Source organism: Lupinus angustifolius, chromosome LG09, assembly GCF_001865875.1.
Source record: "Lupinus angustifolius cultivar Tanjil chromosome LG09, LupAngTanjil_v1.0, whole genome shotgun sequence".
Classification (NCBI taxonomy): Eukaryota; Viridiplantae; Streptophyta; class Magnoliopsida; order Fabales; family Fabaceae; genus Lupinus; species Lupinus angustifolius.
In genome coordinates this window covers 15666112-15686534 of record NC_032017.1, presented here as the reverse complement: position 1 = coordinate 15686534, position 20423 = coordinate 15666112, and the positions used below count along the sequence as shown (strand labels likewise).

Below are 20423 nucleotides of genomic sequence, written 5' to 3'. Positions count from 1 at the left end.
TACATCCTCTATCACTTTTATACATATTTTGTTCATTTTATAACATTTAAAAGTTGAAAAATATCTGAAAGAACGTGGATTGTAAAATTTGTACCATCTAATATAGGTTATTAAAGAATGATGTCCTCATTTATACAACAAAAAGAACATTCCTGTACTCCCATAAAAACCCTTATTGCCCCCTATCTCAATGTCTTATTTAGACCGTAGGTTCCAGTTATCTTTTTCAGTTCCATCGTAAGTGTTAAGTGGACTTATAATACATAACCTGCATAGTGTTCTCATAACATAGCACAACCATGAATAATTATATTCTTTTCTATGGGCAGTACCTAAGTTTATCCTCTCTAGTAATGAATTTAATAGAATCACCAAAGGCATTAATAAAGTTGAAAAAAGAAGTACTTTTTTTAAGAATTGTTTTAAGTGGGCTGGTTATGAATAGTGTCAGTGTCTCACCAATTACTGAATACTTTTAGATTATTCACATATGAACAGCAAGATTTAAACGATCTTGTGCCTTAGGAATCAATTCTTCACTAATTGAATCATTTTGTTACTAAATAAAAATACTGTTTTTTTAATCTAAAACATGTGTACTGAAACAAATTAAAGATAAGGATTCTAGCAAAAAGATAATAATGATAAATGTTATATCGTACCGATTACTCACAACTAAGAGAAGGAAAAGGGCGTGTGCAGACAGTGTGATTTCTGTGTAATAATGCATCTAATCAAATAGTCATAACAAAAAGATGATTACTTGCAATTATGGCATTCCCTTTCCTTACATATCAAAATATCCTTCTTCGTCTTATATGAAATATTACCAACCGCGTTGAAGAACTTTTTTCTATTCCTGCTTCACCCTCTCTCTCCATCAGACTCTTCGCTCCTAAGAAAACAATTAATGGAAAACTACTCTCTTTAACTGTCTTTAAAGTTTTTCTACCATATATGCTATGTGTATCATATTAAGGATTTTTAACTAAACATTCACGTGAACATTAAATGGAGAAGATTTTTAAATGCTCATGAGGGTATGATCAAGATTTTTAAATGAAAACAATAATTCAATTGCCAGCTGATTTTCATCCTCAAAATACCAATTAAAAGCTCCATTCTCTCCCCCTCTCTTGATATAAAACATCAAATAAGCTTGAGTCTGTTTATTTGGTTCCATCACCTTGGTGCCTGCCATTGGTGTCTTTACTATCAACTTCTCTTGTGTGTATTGCTCTACTCTTGTATTTTTCAAGAGCAGAACACACTCAGGAACAGGTACATACACATACATGGGTAAGAAGCTAGATGCATTGCTTGGTAGGACCTTCAGGGATACAAAGTTCAAGCCAACCGTTAACCTTGCCATCTCACGCCTCGCTATTCTCAAGAACCAGCGTCAAGCCTGCCTCAGACATGCCTGTGCTGATGTCCTTCAACTCCTCCAAATTGGTCACCATGATCGAGCTTTGCTTCGAGTATGATATATTACAGAATTGTATCCTCTAAATTGTTTTTTTTTTCAAGTGCTCAACTGAAGGTGTGAGATAGACACTCTAACATGTTGTCTTGTCTCTCAGCCTAGCTTTTGCATCTATATGGAAGTTTCATTGATTTTAATAATTGGGTTGTTCTTTTATAGGTTGAGCATGTGATCAAGGATCAAAACATGCTGGATGTGTACGATAAGATTGAAGGATACTGCAACCTCTTGATTGAAAGGGCCCATCTCATTGAACAAGAAAGGTGAGCTTACTTATAATTTTATTAGACTTATTCAGTGAAAGATTTTGTTTTTTCATTGAAAAGGACGGTCTTTGTTGTATAGAGAATGTCGTGATGAGCTACAGGAGGCAGCATCAGGATTAATTTATGCAGCTTCTAGGTGTGGGAATTTTCCAGAGATTCAAGAGATTCGCACAGTTTTGACAACTCGATTTGGTAAAGAGTTTGCCGCTCGTGCTGCTGAGTTAAGGAACAACTTTGGTGTCCATCCTCAGGTATATATCTGACCTGAGCAGTATTTTTGTCAAGTCAAGCAATGCTGCCTTCCCACTCTTTATTCTATTTTGATTGTTGAAGAATTTGGTAGGAACTATGATTAAAAGCTAGAATGTGAGCCAAAAGCAGATTACTATGCTATACTTCTTTTGAATAAATTTTCAGCGTATTATCACACTCCGGTATGATCTTTTTCTTGGCTATTTATAGATGATACAAAAGCTGTCAATAAGGATGCCAAGCTTGGACAGCAGAATGAAGGCACTCAAAGAAATTGCTTCTGAGAACGGTATTGTTTTGCAGCTTGACGAATATTATTCTGTTCCAGTTGAGGTATAAAACTTAAAGTAGCGAAAATTGCAATTTCATATTTTTAACATTTGCAAAACAACTACTTATGTCATATGATTTTCTCTATTCAGGAACAATTCAATATACAAAAGCAAACCCAGCATGAGCCTGAGATGAAGGTAGAGAATCTCGACATCTTACCTAACACGAGAAAAGGTGGGGAGTTGTCAAATTCCGATGCCATGCAAAAGTACAAGAATGTAGCTGATGCAGCACAAGCAGCTTTTGAGTCAGCAGCATATGCAACAGCTGCTGCAAGAGCAGCTGTGGAACTCTCAAGATCTGAATCACATGATGCTGATGATCATAATAGTCCAAGAGCTTGACCAAGAAAAGTGCTGGAACGACCTGGTTCTTTGACATCTCAACTAGAAGACAAAGAACTTAGAGAACTGAAGGAAAAGAAAGTAACAAAAATATAGACGTTACAGAAACCAATACATCTCAGGTTTTGATTCGGGTGATGAATTTTTTAAGGGACTACTGTGTCAGTGGATGTAGAAATTGAGGCTGATCCTTTTGAAAAGGAACTAGTTTCTTATGAGAGTGATGATGACTGAAAATAAACACGGGGAATCAAACTTCTAAGCAGGTATCTTCAAGGTACCATTCTGGTATATAGGTTGGATCAGGATCGAGGCAAGTAGCATTGAATGCAGTATCGGGTCCAATGTGCAGAGTGCACCTCAAGTCGATTTGGGGAAAAGGCCACTTTCATGAGGGCTAGATGAATCCAGGTTACTGAATAATTATGAGCGTACATAGCAGTATGGATTATAGATTTCTCAAAATACCAGGCAAACAGTTTGTAAGATTCCTAAGGCAAACCGTTTATAGAATTGTCAATTTAAACCAGATAATACAATACCAGGCAAACCGTCTGTAAGATTCCTAAGGTGGACACATGTGGGGTTCCTACTATAGAAAATGATATAGTAAAGTATTTATTTCCTAGAACCTGCTTGATGTCACTAATCATTTATCAGTAAATGTTAAGTTCAAAAACTAAGTGGGGTAATGCTTTATGACCTTGAAGCATCAAAGCTGGGATAATATGCTATGTAATTTGACTATATTAACAACAATATTGCAATATAATGACACAACACTCTAGTGAGTTAGGCTTATAGTTTGAGGGGAATAGGCCCAAACCTGGGTCTGAATTTTAAATACATCTATAGGCTATGTAATTTGCAATCATGTTCAATGAGGTCAGAATACTAAACAATCTATAGTCAACCAGATTAGGAAGAGCATACTTCCGAGTTAAATAAATCACTGCCCCCTCTGCCGCTTCTTAGCAGGTTGGAGGAGGTCACTGTATGACTGCAAACTCACCCCAACATCTTCATCGTATTCTATTCCGAGCTCCTCCTTCAAAGTGCAAACAAGTACCAGGATGATAACAGAAACAAATAAAAAATAACAGGTATTGTTGTGATAGGTCAAGAAAAAAACCTTAAATTCTTTGGGATCCTTAGGTGAGTTCTCGGTTAGGGTATCCCATAAATCCTTGAACATTCTTTTACGCTTTCTCCACTGACTTATTTTCTCTGACAACATATCCTCAACAGCCTTGCGTTCTTCTGGCCTCACCAAAGTAACACCTCCGCATAGCTTGGTCAATTTGTTCTCCATTTCTTTAACCTGGAGCAGAATACAAAGTCAAATACTATCTTAGTTGAAAGTACATAATCACCAACTCAATTTTCAACAAAGAAAAAACACATAAACATCCATGTCAGCTACCTCCGCCCTCAGATTCACTTCCCTTTCACAGATCTGCTCCATTGTCAAATTCGACTGCAATGATTTAATCTCTGCAGCAACAAGTTATATCACAAGTTACATGATCAAGGAACTTTATCTAAAATCTCAACAGTTTCAAATTCAAAAAACTAGTATCTAGAAAACAACATCCATTAATATTTGGTGAAATTACACTAACTTCCCCCGAAGAATTAACTTAAATACACTCAGCACCCCTCTTATTTCAAAAGCTACACTCAAGTCAACCTCACTAATATCATTGTTTTCCAGTACTAGGTCTATAGATGTCGACGCCATATACCGAAAATATCCAGCAATGCATAAGCTAGATTATCACATAATATGACTTCAGTTTACCTGATTCAACCTCACTACTAGCCTTTTTCTGTTCTTCCAGCTGTTGTTGAATGCTGGCATTATTTTCCTTCATCTGATTGAGCTCTTCAGTGTTCGGAATCTCGAATTGATCTTGCCGTGCAATGTATATCTTCTGCTTACCATACTCCTTGAACGAAATTTTTGCTGCTTCAACGAGATTATCCAGCGCTTTCTGTATAGCTGCCTTCTTGAGATTGAACTTTTGCAATGCATCTGCTACGTTTTGCGCATTCAACGGCCTATTTTGCTGAGAAAACAAACAAATACAAAAATAAAATAAAATATCTGATAGATCCACCAATAATAGTTCACAAATATCCAAACCAATAGAACCTACTATTGAGCTTTTTATTAATTTATTTTTACAATTGTTTTGTGGCAACGAAATTGAATATAGCATAATAACCAAAAAATGAAAACGAAGTGAGGAAAGAGTTATTTACCTCATTCACGAAGTTCAAAACGATCGCTGCGAATTAAAGCATGAAATGAAGCGTTAGAAGAAATCGAAGAAGAGAGAGTTTGAAGCGATAAGAGAATGAGAAAGACAATGATCGTACATACCTTCGGCACTATCGGATTTTGGAGCCATTGTTTGGAACGCTAGAAAATGAGCGGGAAAATTCTGGAACTCCCTTTTCTTTCCCTCTTCCAATGGTGTCGTCTACGACGTCGTTTAGTTCTTGTAGCCAATAATTACCCGCTAAACACCAAACTATCCCTCTCCATTGTTTTTTAAGACAGAAATAATCAAAAAAGTATTCACCATGACAATTTTTTATACTTTCATTTTATTATCTACCATTCATTTCTCATTATTATTATTAACCTTTTCACAACTTTTCCTGTCAACATCTTGCTTTTTTTTCCACTTTAACCATTAATATACATGTCATGTGTTTAGTATATTGAAAAGTATAGTGGAGTTTATTTTTTTAAGTCCTTAAAGCTTTCTTTCATTGAGAAGAGAAAATAAGAAAGAGAAAGACGTAAGAAAAGGATAAATTTGAAATAAAATAGATTTTTGTGATGTTTGATACAAGAATAAGAAAAAAATAAATAGAAATAAGTAGTTTTTTCTCTTTCCCTTTTCTTTGGTAGTATAGAAAATGAAAAGAGATTGATGATGTTATGGTTCAAATCACAAAAAAAATATCTCTAAAATAAAGAAAAGAGACATATAAATATTGTTTTATTATTAATTAATGTTATAATTTTAAGTTATAAATTTTATTATAATTTTAATTAACATAGTTTTGGGATATCATTTGAGATAATAATTACTTAAGTAAAATTTCTATTTCTCTTCCTACTTTCTTCGCATAAGTGAAAAGAAATAAATTTTGTGGGTACACCACATTTTTATACCTCCCTTCTCTGGATCAAATCAGATAAATTTTTCATTTATATTCAACTTCCCTTTCCATTTTTTCTCTTCTCTAACTTCACTATTCTAAACAAGGCTAATTAATGTTTTGCCTTAAAATGTAATGAGTAGCTAGTTTGTGAAGGAAATTTGAATCTACTTTTTTTTTTTTAAAAGTGCATGTCCTCATTTAATGAATAAATAATTAATATATTTAAGTTAGCGTGATTGTCTTTTTCAATTATTGTATTCTTATAATCAAACCATTAACTATTTTGATTAGTATGAGAATCTAATTTAATTATACAAATAATTTTTCTACATAATAGAAACAAATAAAAATATGTGCAAATCAATGTAAAAGATTTTCACATTGTAATTGTATAATTTATATTTAATTAATATTAACTTTTAAGGAAATGAAGGTGACGTAGGAAATTTCCAAAACACAGGAATAAAAAAAACCATTTTTAAAGAGTTTCCTCATCCTTGAAGTGACGATTGTAGTGAGTAGGTGAATTCCAACTTCACTGGACCACTGAATGCTCAAACTTCTATCAATCTCCAACGACAACGATGATGACCACAACGACGTCGTCCCCAGCACTTCTCTTCTCCTTCCTTTCTTACAAACCCTCGCCCCCAAAATCTTCATTCCATCTTTTCCAATTACGCAATTCAAAACCAGTTAACAACGCTATCACTTCCTCCCATTGCTTTTCTCCAAAACCACCTGTTCCAAAACAGAGCACCCTTTTATGCTACGCCGACCGCCGCAAACCCACGGCCTTGTCCACCGCCTCTTCGGCGGATGGTAATTTAAGGACAGTGCTCCGAACAGCGTTGTGGGTTGCGGAGGGTGTTTACATTTTGTGGCTCTTCTTGCTTCCTTATGCACCTGTATGTATCGTTTTTCCTTGCCGCATTTTGTTAACTTTGGTTGTGTTTGGATTCAAGGTTTTTAAATGTTGAAGAGTTTAGAAGACACAAATTAAAATGCGTTACTGTTAAGTGTTATAGTTCACATGTGTGAGCTAATTGATGGGTGGAGTTAGGCCAAAATATTTTAATATGATATTAGAATCTAGGTATGATATGATGTGAGTTTGGCGCAAGAGTAAGGTTTTACTTAGTGACCATGAGATTACATGTTTAAATCTCGTAAACAATCTCTCTGCTTTCGGGGAGAGTGAATTTATTAGAAATCTGAAATTTTAATTGTACCATAACAGGGTGATCCGGCATGGGCCATCAGTTCTGACACAATTAATGCTGTTCTGGGTCTTTCTCTCAATTTCTTCTTCATCTTGCCTCTCTTGAACTTCGGTACGTTCACCTGTTGCTGATTATATTTAATAAATGATTATGAGTTCACTGATTTTCTTTCTTCATAGACGTTCATGTAACTTTGGTTGAACTTATGAGCATTTCACTGTCATATAAGCACGACTCTTGTTTTTTTTTTTGGGAAAAGACTCTTGTTATTCTTATATTGGCATATAATAGGGACATTTCCTGATTCCATGATTCATGACAGACTTGTGAACATTTACTCCTAGGAATTTGATCCTATATTGATAAGTTTGAGTGAATCCTCCATGATATGTCATATTCATTATCAGAAAAGTATTGTATCTGATCTCATTATGTTTATAGGTTCATGCAGAATTGATTATTTATCACTTCGGTGAAGGTTTATGTGTATAGATTCTTCTGTTTTGTCTCTGGTTTCTCAAACAAAACAATGTTGCTGTTATCTTTTCCATGATTGCAAAGTATTGATGTTCATTTTCATAACAAATATATGATAGGTTACATTCTTCTTATTCTGTAAGTTTATTTAGTACAAAAGCAATGTGGAACTTTCAATTCAACAATTATGTTCAGAGTCATACAACTAAAATTTGAGGCTTTTTTCCGAAGAATGTGTTCTTCTTTATTTATTTATTTATTTATTGGTTATCCTTTCTTTTTAATGATTTCTGACTCTGCTATTTCGGTAGAGTAGTTGGCATTCATCTGATGGAGGCTCCACTTCTTCATCCTGTAAGTTTCATTGCACAAAGTAAATATTATGGCACCAAATTTACACTATCTGATTGGAAGGTTTCCCTGATGTCGGGCAATTTTGTTACTTCAGATGTCTGAAGGACTTTTCAACTTTGTGATTGGCTGGACATTGATGTTTGCTCCTTTGCTGTTCACTGATCGTAAGAGAGACAGATTCAAGGGTTCTCTGGATGTACTCTGGGGCATGCAAATGTTCTTGACAAACAGTATGTTTCACATAACTCTCTTTGCATGATAAGTCTTTTCGTTACTCCGATCTACATTCACAATCACAACATCTCTAGATAATTATTTGCTTATATTAGAATACAGAGGGATGACTGGGTCCAGTCTCAGACTCTATTGTAATCTTTCAGGGAAGAAAGATAATTGCTGCAAGCATATTGCTTCTCTGAATGGAGTATATTTCTCCATTTTTCCTAAGTTATGTCAACATATTACTAAATTGGTTTGCAATTATCCATGCTTCATATTTTTAAGAAAGCATAGCTCTTTATGTCAATTAGATGACAAGATTGAGTTTCTTCTATGAGATCAAAATTTGAAAAGGTATTAGTGTGTGAAAACAAAGATCTATTTCAGTAGTAGTGATGATTTTTTTTTAAGATTTGGTGATCTTGGGGAATTAAAATAAGGGAGCTATTAATTAAAGGAGGTTATATAATTTTCAAGTATATATGGAAGAGGTCCCGTCATATTATAATCTCAATTATTTATACTTTTTTACGATAAAATTGTTTTTCTAACTAATCTTAACACTTGTTTATGATGCCAGCATTCCTAATCCCATATATGGCTATTCGATTGAATGATGCCGATGATGACACTGTTCCTAGCAAATGTTCACAACTGGGTTCTGTGATGACAAATGGCGCCTCTGTTGTTGGCTTGATTGGTGGGGGTGTATGTCTTCTATCTCTATTATGGGCTTTCTTTGGTAGAACAGATGCAAATTTTGGAGGCATAGCAGAAAGATGGGAATTCTTGGTGGGTTACTTAGGATCAGAAAGGTTGGCATATGCTTTCATATGGGACATAGGTCTCTACATTATTTTCCAGCCATGGTTGATTGGTGATAACCTCCAGAATATCCAAGAAAACAAGGTTGTTTTAGTCAAGTATCTTAGGTACATACCCGTGGTTGGCTTAGTTTCTTATCTTCTTTGCTTGGAGCCAGAAGAGGTGTAAGTGTTTAATTACTATATTTTGCACTGGAAAGGCTGTTCAGCCAAAAATTCTCACTTGAACATTTTGAGATAAAGCTTCTATAATTATAAAAATAAGGTAATACAAACACACTTGTGTGTATCAGATATAAGGTAATACAAATTCACTTGTATGTATCAGTTCCTGGTTGTGGATAATCCATTCTTATGGGTCCCGGAGTAACTGTTGTCTCAAGGTTTCGTATCACTTCATATACCTTTGTTTTCATTGGTTAGAAAATGTATATAGAGTGATACACTTCTTGTGCTCCATTTTAGAAGCCCAAATATTTATCTTACATCCTCATTACTCTTTGTTGAGTTTAATAAGTATTACAATAAATGATTATATAAATAAATGATTATATAATTAGTTTGAGATGAAGTCCATTGTTACTTACTAAGTTACTCATAATTTTAAATGCATTAAGCACTGCTAATCTACTATTTTTATGACAATTTCAATTCTGACAACATGTTGGGATGCTCTACAATATGCTAATTTAAATATGAATGTCATAGCCATTTGATTTCTTAACAGCTAGCACTAGCATCATCACATGCGGATGGGTTAATTTAAAAAAATGATATATCACTACCTTATGTATTATCCATTAAATTTGAAACTAATTCATCTGCTTGCATAAGAAAATAACAGGTCATCAGATTGATGAGTTTCTACATGTCTGTTACACTGACATGTATCTTGAGGCTATTGAAAATTTGAAATGCAGCACGCCTAGAAATAACTTATTTCATGATATCTAAAAAGTGAATAAGGATTCTAGTAAGGAAACTTCTTATTTTTACTTTTAAATGTAAAAGTGTGGAGAAACAAGAGTGAGGAACTTCTTATTTTTACATAAAGTGTGAAATGTCCAATCTCCCCTTTATTTATAAATTTGAAAGTAATGTGTTAATCAATAATTAATATTATTCCCCTTCTCCATCTCATTCTCACCATATAATTTCAGGTATCTCTCAACTAAAAATAAATATAATTGGTTAGTGAAGAGTATAAATAGGCAATTTAGAATTATGTTATGATAAAAAATATTTTAAATTCACTAAACAAAAGTACATTTTTACCCTAAAATCTCTTATCTAGGGGTGGCAATTGGATGAATTTGAATTTGCATTATAATGGATGGATAGAAAATTATCTATCGATCCATATAAATTCATTACATCACATTTTTAAATTATCCAATTCATCCATATCCAATAAATTCTAATTCATCCATTCTACCCATGTATCTATTTTAATGGATTGGATAGATGGATATCCAACCCACTTTTTTTTTTAATTTAACAAAATATTTTTAATAAAGTAATTTGAAAAAAAAAATTCTTTTAAAAATTATTATTTAATAAAGCATTTTTAAAGAACATTTTTAAAAAGTGTTTTTAAAAAAAATTAACTTTAAAATGTGATTTTTAAAAAAAATACCTTTCTTAAAAAACACTTTTAAAAAGTGTTTTTTTAATAAGCAAAAAGGTGAATTTGTGAAGTTTTTTTATAAGCATTTTTATTGCCAAAAATCTCTGATGCAACATAATTGGTAGGAGTGTAAAATTTCGGTTCGGTTTTTGATGCAATTTAGTGACCAAACTGAACACAAAAATATGGTTTGGTTCTACTCGATTAACCGCAAATTTTATTTATGAACCGAACCGATCATTAATGATTCGGTTTAGTTTCGCGGTTTTTCAACTTTTTAAAAAAATCCTTTAAGAAATAGTTGAACAAAATTTACAAAGTATAAAGTCAATTAAATGAATACTAAACATATCAATAATAAAAATATTTAATACTCTTTCTAGTAAAACAATAATAATTCAACATCTCAACGCACTACAAACTTGAAATTTTAGTCCATAAAATCTTTTACAATATCCAACAAAATTTAAAAATGACAAACTTGATATCAATTCTTTAGTCCAAGAGTAACATCTAATACTCCACATAATTAGTAATGTCCTCAAATTCTTTCTTTATTTTATTTTAGTTCATTAATTTCTTTATTTAATTATTTTCATTAGTGATTAGTAACAAAATGTATAATAGTTATTTAGTTTTCTTTCTATCTTCTTAATGGATAATAGAGATATAGATATATTTAGGTTTGTTTACTAAATTATTTTTTTATATTTGTCTCTTATTTATAGCCAACATGTATTAATAATCATAAATTCTTAATCATGTTTTATCTCCTAACTTTAAAGTTTAACCACCCCAAATATAAAATAAAATTATTTTTTAATATGTAGTTCGGTTCTAACGCTTCCAAAATTTACAAAATCATGAACCAAATTGAACTTAAATGATTCCAAATAAAAAAAAACTGAACCGAACTACGGAACTGAACGAAATCACATTTTATGGTCTGGTTTCACAGTTTAAACCGGAACCACTTACACCCCTAATAATTGGGACTTCCACAAGTTGTATGCAACAATCCATTATGTGAAATATTTTATTTTGTTATTATATTATCACATTAGTCAATAACCAAAATGATATATTTATACTTTGCATTAAGATATTGGGGTAAAACACTAAGACCGAAATCATTTATACTTTTTTTATAATCACTTTTTAAAATTACAATTGCAATTTTCAACTTTTGTAATGTGTGAGAAATATACTTAGAAATGTGAGAGAAATTTTTTATATTAATATTGAATTAATTGGATAGATTGGGTATTCATCCAAATAGATATACTCACGAATATCCATTGGATATAACATTATCCATTGGATCACATCCATTTAAATTCATTAATTTTAACAGATAGATTTGAAGATTATGGATTATGAATAATTTTGTCATCTACCCTTATCTGACCACACCGTGCAAATATTTTCGGCCGAATTTATTTTTTAAGAAATGATGGATATGATTTTATTACAAGCTTAATGAAAGGAAAATAAAAGGAGAGAAAAAGAAAATAATGGAAAAGTAAAAGTTAGTTCAACAAACTCACGTGTCCAAAACCGTAGACTCGTTGGAAGTTAGAAATGCAAAAACCAGTTTTCCGAACTTGAGCTGCTTCGTCTTCTTGATATTCTGTTAGGGTTTCCTTTTCCATTTTCCTTTATATTTTTTCTCCACTCTCACTACTTACCATTCTTATATCACCATAACCGAAGAAACACGTTAAATTTCTTTAACTGCTATTTCACTTCACTCATACAAATTCCTCAGAAGATCGCAATTTCCCCGTAGTTTCGTTTCCGCAACTCGCGAAATCGCAAGGTATCCATAGTTTCGTGCGATAAAGTACGATTAGTTTGTTTGTCTGCTTTTTGATTTGAACGCTAGGGTTTTTTACTTTCGTTGAAAATTTTTGACTTGCTATTTTTGCAAAGTTTTCGCTCTTTTTTCGTTATCAAATTTCGAAGAGCTTTTGAAATGTTTTAGATAAGTTTTCTATCTTTTCGTTTATCTCTTGAATTGATTGTATATGCATTTATTGTATTAAAGGGGAATAAATTGAACTCAGAGCAAAGAAATTTTTATGGAACTGATTAATTTCGTATGCATTAAATGTAAAAATAATAGTATATACTGGTTTGGGTGTCATTTGTGTTCTGAACTTATGGTTATATTTGAGGTATGTATTACTTACCATGGTTTAAATTGTGGCTGTGATGTGTTTACTGCAATTGTATCTCAAATCGTGCTCTGCTTACTTAGCTTTTAACAATTTGATGTAATTGATTCTGACAGAAACATTGGAAACAAAACGAAATGTCTATGCCTGATGAAACACTATATCCGATTGCTGTGCTTATAGACGAGCTGAAAAATGATGATATCCAGCTACGGCTGAACTCAATTCGCAAGCTATCAACAATTGCACGTGCTCTTGGGGAAGAAAGAACCAGGAGGGAATTAATTCCATTTTTGAGTGAGAATAATGATGAGGATGATGAGGTACTTCTTGCGATGGCGGAAGAGTTGGGAGTATTCGTTCCACATGTTGGGGGTGTGGATCATGCCCACGTGTTGCTCCCACCTTTGGAGACATTTTGCACTGTTGAGGAAACCTCTGTGAGAGATAAAGCTGTGGAATCACTATGTAAAATTGGATCTCAAATGAGGGAGAGTGGTTTGGTTGAGTATTTCATCCCTTTAGTGAAGGTTTGATTACTTTGCTTCATCAATATAAATGTTTTTATCAGTACCTTATGTTGAACACCATTTTGAATGTTAGTACCTAAATTATTTCCTTGCTTGTGCATGGTTGTTGTGGTTCTGAACTTCAAATTATCACATTCATTTTCTTTTCCCGCAATTGTACTATTTTCTGTTATTATAACTTATAAGAGCATCCCCATCTATGAACCATGCGTTTGTCCTTAAGTGGACCCCACTGCATCCATTAAATTAACAAAATCTCTCAAAAACACACCATCCATGAACAACAACCTTTATCCATAAATGGACCCACAACCTACCCCACGGTTCGAATTTAGCTTCTTTTGCTGCTTTTTCATCTGTTTTTCTGCCATGGGCAAGTTTGGAGAAATAAACTGGTTGGTTTATACAGACAGAGTCCAACCGTGGACAACACATGGTTTGTCTATGGCTTGTTATGGACGGGGTTACAAACCCCACTGAGGATGCTCAAAGCAACTTGGTAGTCTTCTTATGTAACAAGGAAGTGGTTGATTAATGGATCTAGGATACTTGAACACTGTTGATACCTTGTAGCACATGCAATATTGTTACGTTATTTAACAACACTCTGTTTACATGGATCTTAGAGCATATTCCTCATGTATGACATGTCATGCATGTCCTGCTTTTACCGGTTGAACATCCTGCCCAATACATGCTTTTGATTTTGTTTCAGAGGTTGGCTGTGGGTGAATGGTTTACTGCCCGAGTCTCTGCATGTGGCCTATTTCATATTCCATACCAAAGTGCACCAGAAATTTTGAGGACAGAGTTGAGGTCAATATACAGCCAGTTGTGTCGAGATGACATGCCAATGGTTAGAAGGTCTGCTTCGTCAAACATCGGGAAGGTTGCTGAAGCTGTTGAATATGGTCATTTGATGGCTGACATCATGCCAATTTTTGAGGATCTTACTAAGGATGGTAGTTGAATGCATTATTTTCGTTCTTTCTAGATGGTTTAAGGGTTTGCCAATTGTAGATTCCATTATTTTTCCCCTTATGGAACTGGTTTATGTAATTTGAGTTTTTATGTTGGTTCAGATCAAGATTCTGTTAGATTGTTGGTTGTGGAGAGTTGTGCTGCTCTTGGCAAGCTGTTGCAGCCACAAGACTGTATTGCACATATACTTCCACTTATTGTTAACTTCTCACAGGTGCAGTTTTCGGGGTGGGATAAAATTATAATAATTTATAATTGTTTTTTCTTGCTTGTACTTATATTATTTGTATATATGTATGTACATGGCATATCCTTGTGTATTCTAAGAAGGTAATAGGAGCAAATCTTAACATTACAAGCATACATGGATGATAAAGATTAAAAACTACTTAAGGGTCAAATGGCCACTTAAAAAGTCACTTAGTTTTATCTTCTAATCTTAACTATTTGAGTAAGATCTGATGGTCATGATGTGCTCCTCCCACCTCTCACAATAACAAGGTGTTTTCACTTTATGATCACACACACATATATATGAATGTATTTAACCTTATTTCCTTCTTGTTTACTTTAAACTTCCAAACCCGTGAAAGGAAAATCACCATTTAACCTGCCCAATCTTTTCCCTTCCCCTTCGTTTTCCTTTGAATCTTTTCTTCCCTTTTCCTCCCATCTCTCAAATACACCCGTACTTAATTGTGATCCCTTCATTCATGTATCTGTTGAATGTTGTGCCAACCACAGCAACTAATTTATTTTTTTATTTGATGTGATTTGTTTTAATCCTGAATAGGATAAGTCTTGGCGTGTGCGTTACATGGTTGCAAATCAATTGTATGAGCTCTGCGAAGCTGTAGGCCCTGAATATACCAGGTATTATTTTTTTGCTGAATATTGAACATGATGAATGTCTTTATATACTATATTGTGTTAGTATTGATTACCTCTTATTTTTACTTAGGCCCAGAGCCGAAGTCCTAGCATTATATCTGTTTATGTTTCTTATGATTATCTCATTAAAATTGTTTGTGAAGAACTGAATTGGTCCCTGCTTATGTACGGTTGCTTCGAGACAATGAAGCAGAAGTAAGAATCGCAGCTGCTGGGAAGGTGACCAAGTTTTGCCGGATCTTAAATCCAGACCTTGCAATACAGCATATTCTTCCTTGTGTGAAAGTGAGTCTTTTTGTTTTGGACATGATGCAATTTATGCAATTCATCATACAACTAGATCTTACAGAGGTTTGTATACGTCATAACAATTTTTGCAGGAATTGTCATCGGATTCTTCACAGCATGTTCGCTCTGCTTTGGCTTCAGTAATAATGGGAATGGCTCCAGTGTTAGGAAAGGTACAAGTGTCAAATAGCATTTTTTTTCAGTTATGGTGGTCAATACAAGAATCGTCGTTATCCATATCATGCATGGTTAAATGTATTTTGAGTGTCCTTCAAATTATCTAATTTAACTCTGAAAAAATTGAAGTTCATTTGCTTTTCAATTTCACCTTTTTAAACTGAGATGAAGACATCATTCAGTGCTATGCTGCTATATGTAGCAAAACATTCTTCACATCTTTACATATGAATCACCGGATTGTGGTGTATATGTCATCAAAACTGATAACAGCAGTGTACTGAAGTGTGTGTGTGTACAAACAAAATACCGAATTGTGCCCTTTGCAAAAATTGCAAGTGACTTGGGAGATATGTCATGCCATGGAATTGATTGACTTATGCAGTAGTTAACCAGATACACCCTTTAAAATTCTCAACTCCATGTCCCTCAGCCTGTATTAAAGGGAAGGGAGACTCTTACTTCCAAATGTAGGTTTAGTGTGACACTGCATATTTCTATGCCTCCGACATTGGCAAAAAATGTAAACCATGGTGATGAAAGCCTCTGTGAACATTATCAATGTTTCACATGTCATTCTGTGTTCCGCATATCGTTCCCTTTTTTAAAAATAAATTTTATGGGCAATCTGCCTATTTTTATGCTTGTATGGTTGGTTTATGGTATTTGACTTCTGTCTTTTGCTGGTATGAAGAGTTTAATATAGAGTGTACTTCACCGTAATAGTTCTAATTCTGCAATTAATGCTGTGGATTGTTGTTTAACCATTTTTGTCCACACTTTCCAAGAAACTACTGCCAATTCTTTGCTTTCTTTATTGCAGGATGCAACAATTGAGCAACTTCTTCCTGTTTTCCTATCCCTTTTGAAGGATGAATTTCCTGATGTCCGCCTAAATATCATAAGCAAGCTTGATCAAGTGAATCAGGTTTATAAAGTTCTGTAGTGGTTTTTATTATTTTCTCCTTTGTTGCTTTAGCAACCTGTTTTCTTTACCTCGTGTGCTTACTAATTCCAGTGAATAGAGCTTATGGCCTTGTTCCTACATGCCACCATCTACTCACTGACGAACAAATGAAAAAACATATAAAGAAATCAAACTATTCAAAATCATGTTGATTAAGTTATTCTTGCAGGTTATTGGAATCGATTTGTTGTCTCAATCTTTGTTACCAGCTATTGTTGAGCTTGCTGAGGATAGGCATTGGAGGGTTCGGCTTGCAATAATAGAGTATATACCCTTGCTGGCAAGTCAATTAGGGGTTGGATTTTTCGATGACAAGCTTGGTGCTCTTTGCATGCAGTGGTTACAGGACAAGGTTCGGGGTGCTCCACTTCCTTGCTAGTTTGAGCATATTTTGGGGAGCCACTTTGCAAATGACTGCTGTTAACCTTATTGTTTGTTGCAGGTTCATTCAGTCCGAGAGGCAGCTGCTAACAACTTGAAGCGCCTTGCAGAAGAATTTGGTCCCGAGTGGGCTGTGCACCATATAATTCCTCAGGTTCTTCTGTTGACTTGGGCTATTATTTTTGCATAGTATACCATATATCTGAATGTCTGTTTGTGTGGTTGTCTTCACTCTTTATCGTCTAATTTGAACTTTGTACGCAGTTTGTAATTTGATTTGAATATGTTTCCTTGTTACATTATGATGAAATTTTAGAAAATTACATAAACCAAATTATAGATGAAGAATCTCAAGCTGTATCTGGATAGAATGTTGCTTGTGACTGAACTATGACTTACATAGAAGCTGATAGATCTTGAAAGCGCAGTTTTTTCTATTTATTAGTTTGATAGGAAAGTTGTATCTGTTTCTGGAAAAAGATGGCACAATCACAACCTAAGATGGTTTGGACATGTGATAAGACCAATAGAAGCCCTAGTTAGAGGAGTTCCTCGGATGGAGGATATCCCCATAATTTGAGGGCGAGAGAACACTGTCTAGGTGAATCCGTCGTGATGGTTGTTGACCTAAATGTCGGCCTATGAAGGAGTTGTTGTTTGATTGAATGTAACGGTGTTTTTGCTCCATGTAACCAAATCCATGGTTATCTCAAACATGATTAATACTTGCAATTGTACTCTCAATTGGAAGCAGTGATGGGGACACCTTGCTTGTCTAGTCAAGATTGAGATTTAAGAATTAAGAAGCTTGCACTCATATTTAGCTAATTTCAGTTTTAAGCTTACCAGATAATGGAATTATATGTTGATACTTGATACTGGTGTTTTAAATTGTGGACGTGATTGCGGTCACAGTCACTACAATGCGAAGTGGATTGCAGGCATTGTGATTCAGATTTTTTATAATTAAAGAACGTTTTGAGTTTGATGTGGCACATATATTTGCTTTGGATCTGTTGTACTATACTTTTTTATTTTTCTCAGTATGAGCATTTATGGAACAGGTTTTGGAAAAGATTAACAGTCCTCACTATTTGTATCGGATGACTGTTCTTAATGCTATCTCGTTGATTGCCCCTGTAATGGGCTCTGAAATCACTTGTTCAAAATTGTTGCCTGTTGTTGTTGCTTCAGCAAAAGACAGGTATTCTTTTTAATTTTTGAAGTTTGGTTATGCTTGTGCAATACAGGGTAAGGTTTAGTATAATTAGCTTCCTAACCGCTGCCTTTTTGTTCCCATATAGAGTGCCCAACATTAAATTCAATGTGGCGAAGGTTTTAGAGTCCATCTTCCACCTAGTTGATCATCCTGTAAGCAACTCATACTTGTATTGTTTTTGTCATCTCTTGTTCCTATTGCTTACTTTCTATCACTCTTGTTCTGTAAAAATCATTTTCATTCAGATTGTGGAAAATACAATCCGTCCGTGCCTGGTTGAACTGAGTGAGGATCCTGATGTTGATGTAAGATATTTTTCCAATCAAGCACTTCAGGCAATTGATCATGTCATGATGTCTGTAGACAGGGATCTGTAACACCAATTTAGGCTGAAGATTTTTGCAGAGATGTTAATATTTCTACTTATCAGAGTACTTGTATTTTTGTAATAGGGAAATGGATTTTTGTGAGTGACATCTTAATCCAGACGATAAACGTGATTTTGTTCCCATTGTAAACTAGTTTCTGGACATGTATTTTGATCGTGTAATGTCAACGTAGAGATATTGAAGAGAATATGGGTGGTGCATGGTTTGATGGTTATGCACCAAGAGTTGGTTGAGATGGTGTTCATATCGAACTACAAAAAAGAGAGAAGTAAACATGGATGGGGTTATATAAGAGAACAAGTAAACACCGAACATAAATGAGAAACGGATACGATATTCTAAAAATCATAGGATAAAGACATAAAGACTTTGTAATCTAGCATTAGTCAGAGGGAAAAAAATATATATTATGATAGTATAAGAATTTTATACTTTATAAATCATTCATTTTCAATTATCAATGCTTATTTAGGAAAAGTAATATAAATAAATAATTTTGTACACTAACAATACAGAGATATTACATTCAATAAAATCATAATTTAAAAAAAAAAAGCTTATTGACCAAGCACAAGATCATGAGGTGGATGAAGTGACACATCTAATTTTATCATCATACAATCATAATTAATATTAAATGTTAGCTACTAATTATATCCTAATAGATTACTTCTTTTTTTGATTTATTATACAAAACATAAAATATTGTTTTTTTTCTCCCTTGTTTTCTTCTCACAATCAGAATGTCACTATTCATTTGCACTTTGCATACAAGATAATGGTAACGGGGAACATACTGGGATGTGATATTTAAAGGAAAAGATTAGTCGGTGATAAGGTGTAAAGCTAATTTATTCATGGGTAATGGAACATGTATGATTGAACTGCGTAGGCTATGAAGAAAACTAATTAGGTTGGCATTGCATATGGTGTGGAATTTGGGGTTTTAGGTAATAGATTATTTATAAAGAAATTAAAATGGGGAAAATCAATTCAAAATATCAAAGTTATGAAGTGAAGATGAAGCTGAGAAGTGCAACTGGGTAACTATGTCCAGGTCTATAACACAAAAGGTGACCATCTGTTGGTATTTCTATCAAGTGTTGTTTCTGCTTCAACAACGGAGGAGAAAACATTGGGTTGAACATATGTCACATTTTTATTCTGGTTAAGGAGAGAAGTAATCTTCTACTAATTAACAGTATATACTTTATGCCCTTTATTATATGGTCTATTAAGATAATCTAAAAAAATTAGTTAAATTTATTTTATATTTAGACGTGAAATTTTTAAAATATTGTTTAAAGCTTTATTTTGTTTAACGGAAATCGTTATCCTTTCCGCACAAAATTCTTATTCTGATTTTATTTTATTTCTTAACTAAATTGTTGTAAAAGTAGCTTTCTCCAAATTTATAGTTTGTAAAGAACATGAATGATCTTAGCACTTTAATTATTATTTTGATATTCATCTAAATACACTTAAATATAATCAAATACTTTATGTACCCAAAAAAATATAACCAAATACTTTAAAAATTCTTTTGATAAAAAACAACCAAATGCAATGCTATCCTCTGGGCATTCAATTCATATTCATATTCATCTTCTTTGACCCCTCATCAATTATTTTCCAATGGAAATATAGGGTTATTTTTTGGGTACATCAATATAGGGTTATTTTTTGGGTACATCAATATAGGGTTATTTAATACAATAGTTAACATACAATGTATCTGACTCCGTGTACTACTTAATTGACCCACCTTAAATCTATCTATGTAGTAACATTACTTTTTTTCCTTACTAATTAAAATAAAATATATGAAAGAATTACCA

The 20423-nt window shown here is 33.5% G+C and overlaps 3 protein-coding genes and 1 pseudogene across 6 annotated transcripts; 3 read left to right on the top strand and 1 right to left on the bottom strand.

Moving 5' to 3' along the window:
* LOC109356507 lies at positions 678-3225 on the top strand (annotated as a pseudogene).
* On the bottom strand, positions 3411-5190 carry LOC109356510 (homologous-pairing protein 2 homolog). Its single transcript, XM_019599842.1, has 6 exons — positions 5068-5190; positions 4947-4972; positions 4483-4750; positions 4105-4175; positions 3814-4002; positions 3411-3729 (listed from the first exon to the last, which is right to left on the bottom strand). Exons 1-6 carry the CDS (start codon positions 5093-5095, stop codon positions 3631-3633), a joined length of 681 nt encoding a protein of 226 aa, XP_019455387.1. The 5' UTR covers positions 5096-5190; the 3' UTR covers positions 3411-3630.
* LOC109356509 lies at positions 6350-9321 on the top strand. Of its 3 annotated transcripts, none has more exons than XR_002108749.1 (7): positions 6350-6769; positions 7102-7195; positions 7878-7915; positions 8010-8145; positions 8715-9142; positions 9188-9223; positions 9259-9320. XR_002108749.1 is itself a non-coding variant. In XM_019599840.1 (7 exons), exons 1-5 carry the CDS (start codon positions 6446-6448, stop codon positions 9125-9127), a joined length of 1005 nt encoding a protein of 334 aa, XP_019455385.1. In that variant the 5' UTR covers positions 6350-6445; the 3' UTR covers positions 9128-9142; positions 9188-9214; positions 9250-9270. The 3 variants fall into 3 exon arrangements, 2 of the variants coding, with proteins under 2 accessions (XP_019455385.1, XP_019455386.1); XM_019599840.1 differs by having other exon boundaries at positions 9188-9214; positions 9250-9270; XM_019599841.1 differs by having other exon boundaries at positions 6382-6769; positions 9188-9321.
* LOC109356506 (serine/threonine-protein phosphatase 2A 65 kDa regulatory subunit A beta isoform-like) lies at positions 12113-18770 on the top strand. Of its 2 annotated transcripts, XM_019599839.1 has the most exons (14): positions 12113-12404; positions 12879-13292; positions 14008-14254; positions 14375-14487; positions 15067-15146; positions 15308-15449; positions 15545-15625; positions 16453-16557; positions 16766-16948; positions 17039-17131; positions 18042-18181; positions 18282-18348; positions 18442-18621; positions 18655-18770. In XM_019599839.1, the coding sequence occupies exons 2-13, from the start codon at positions 12900-12902 to the stop codon at positions 18571-18573; spliced, it is 1776 nt and encodes a 591-aa protein (XP_019455384.1). In that variant the 5' UTR covers positions 12113-12404; positions 12879-12899; the 3' UTR covers positions 18574-18621; positions 18655-18770. The 2 variants fall into 2 exon arrangements, with proteins under 2 accessions (XP_019455384.1, XP_019455383.1); XM_019599838.1 differs by having other exon boundaries at positions 12114-12428; positions 18442-18770.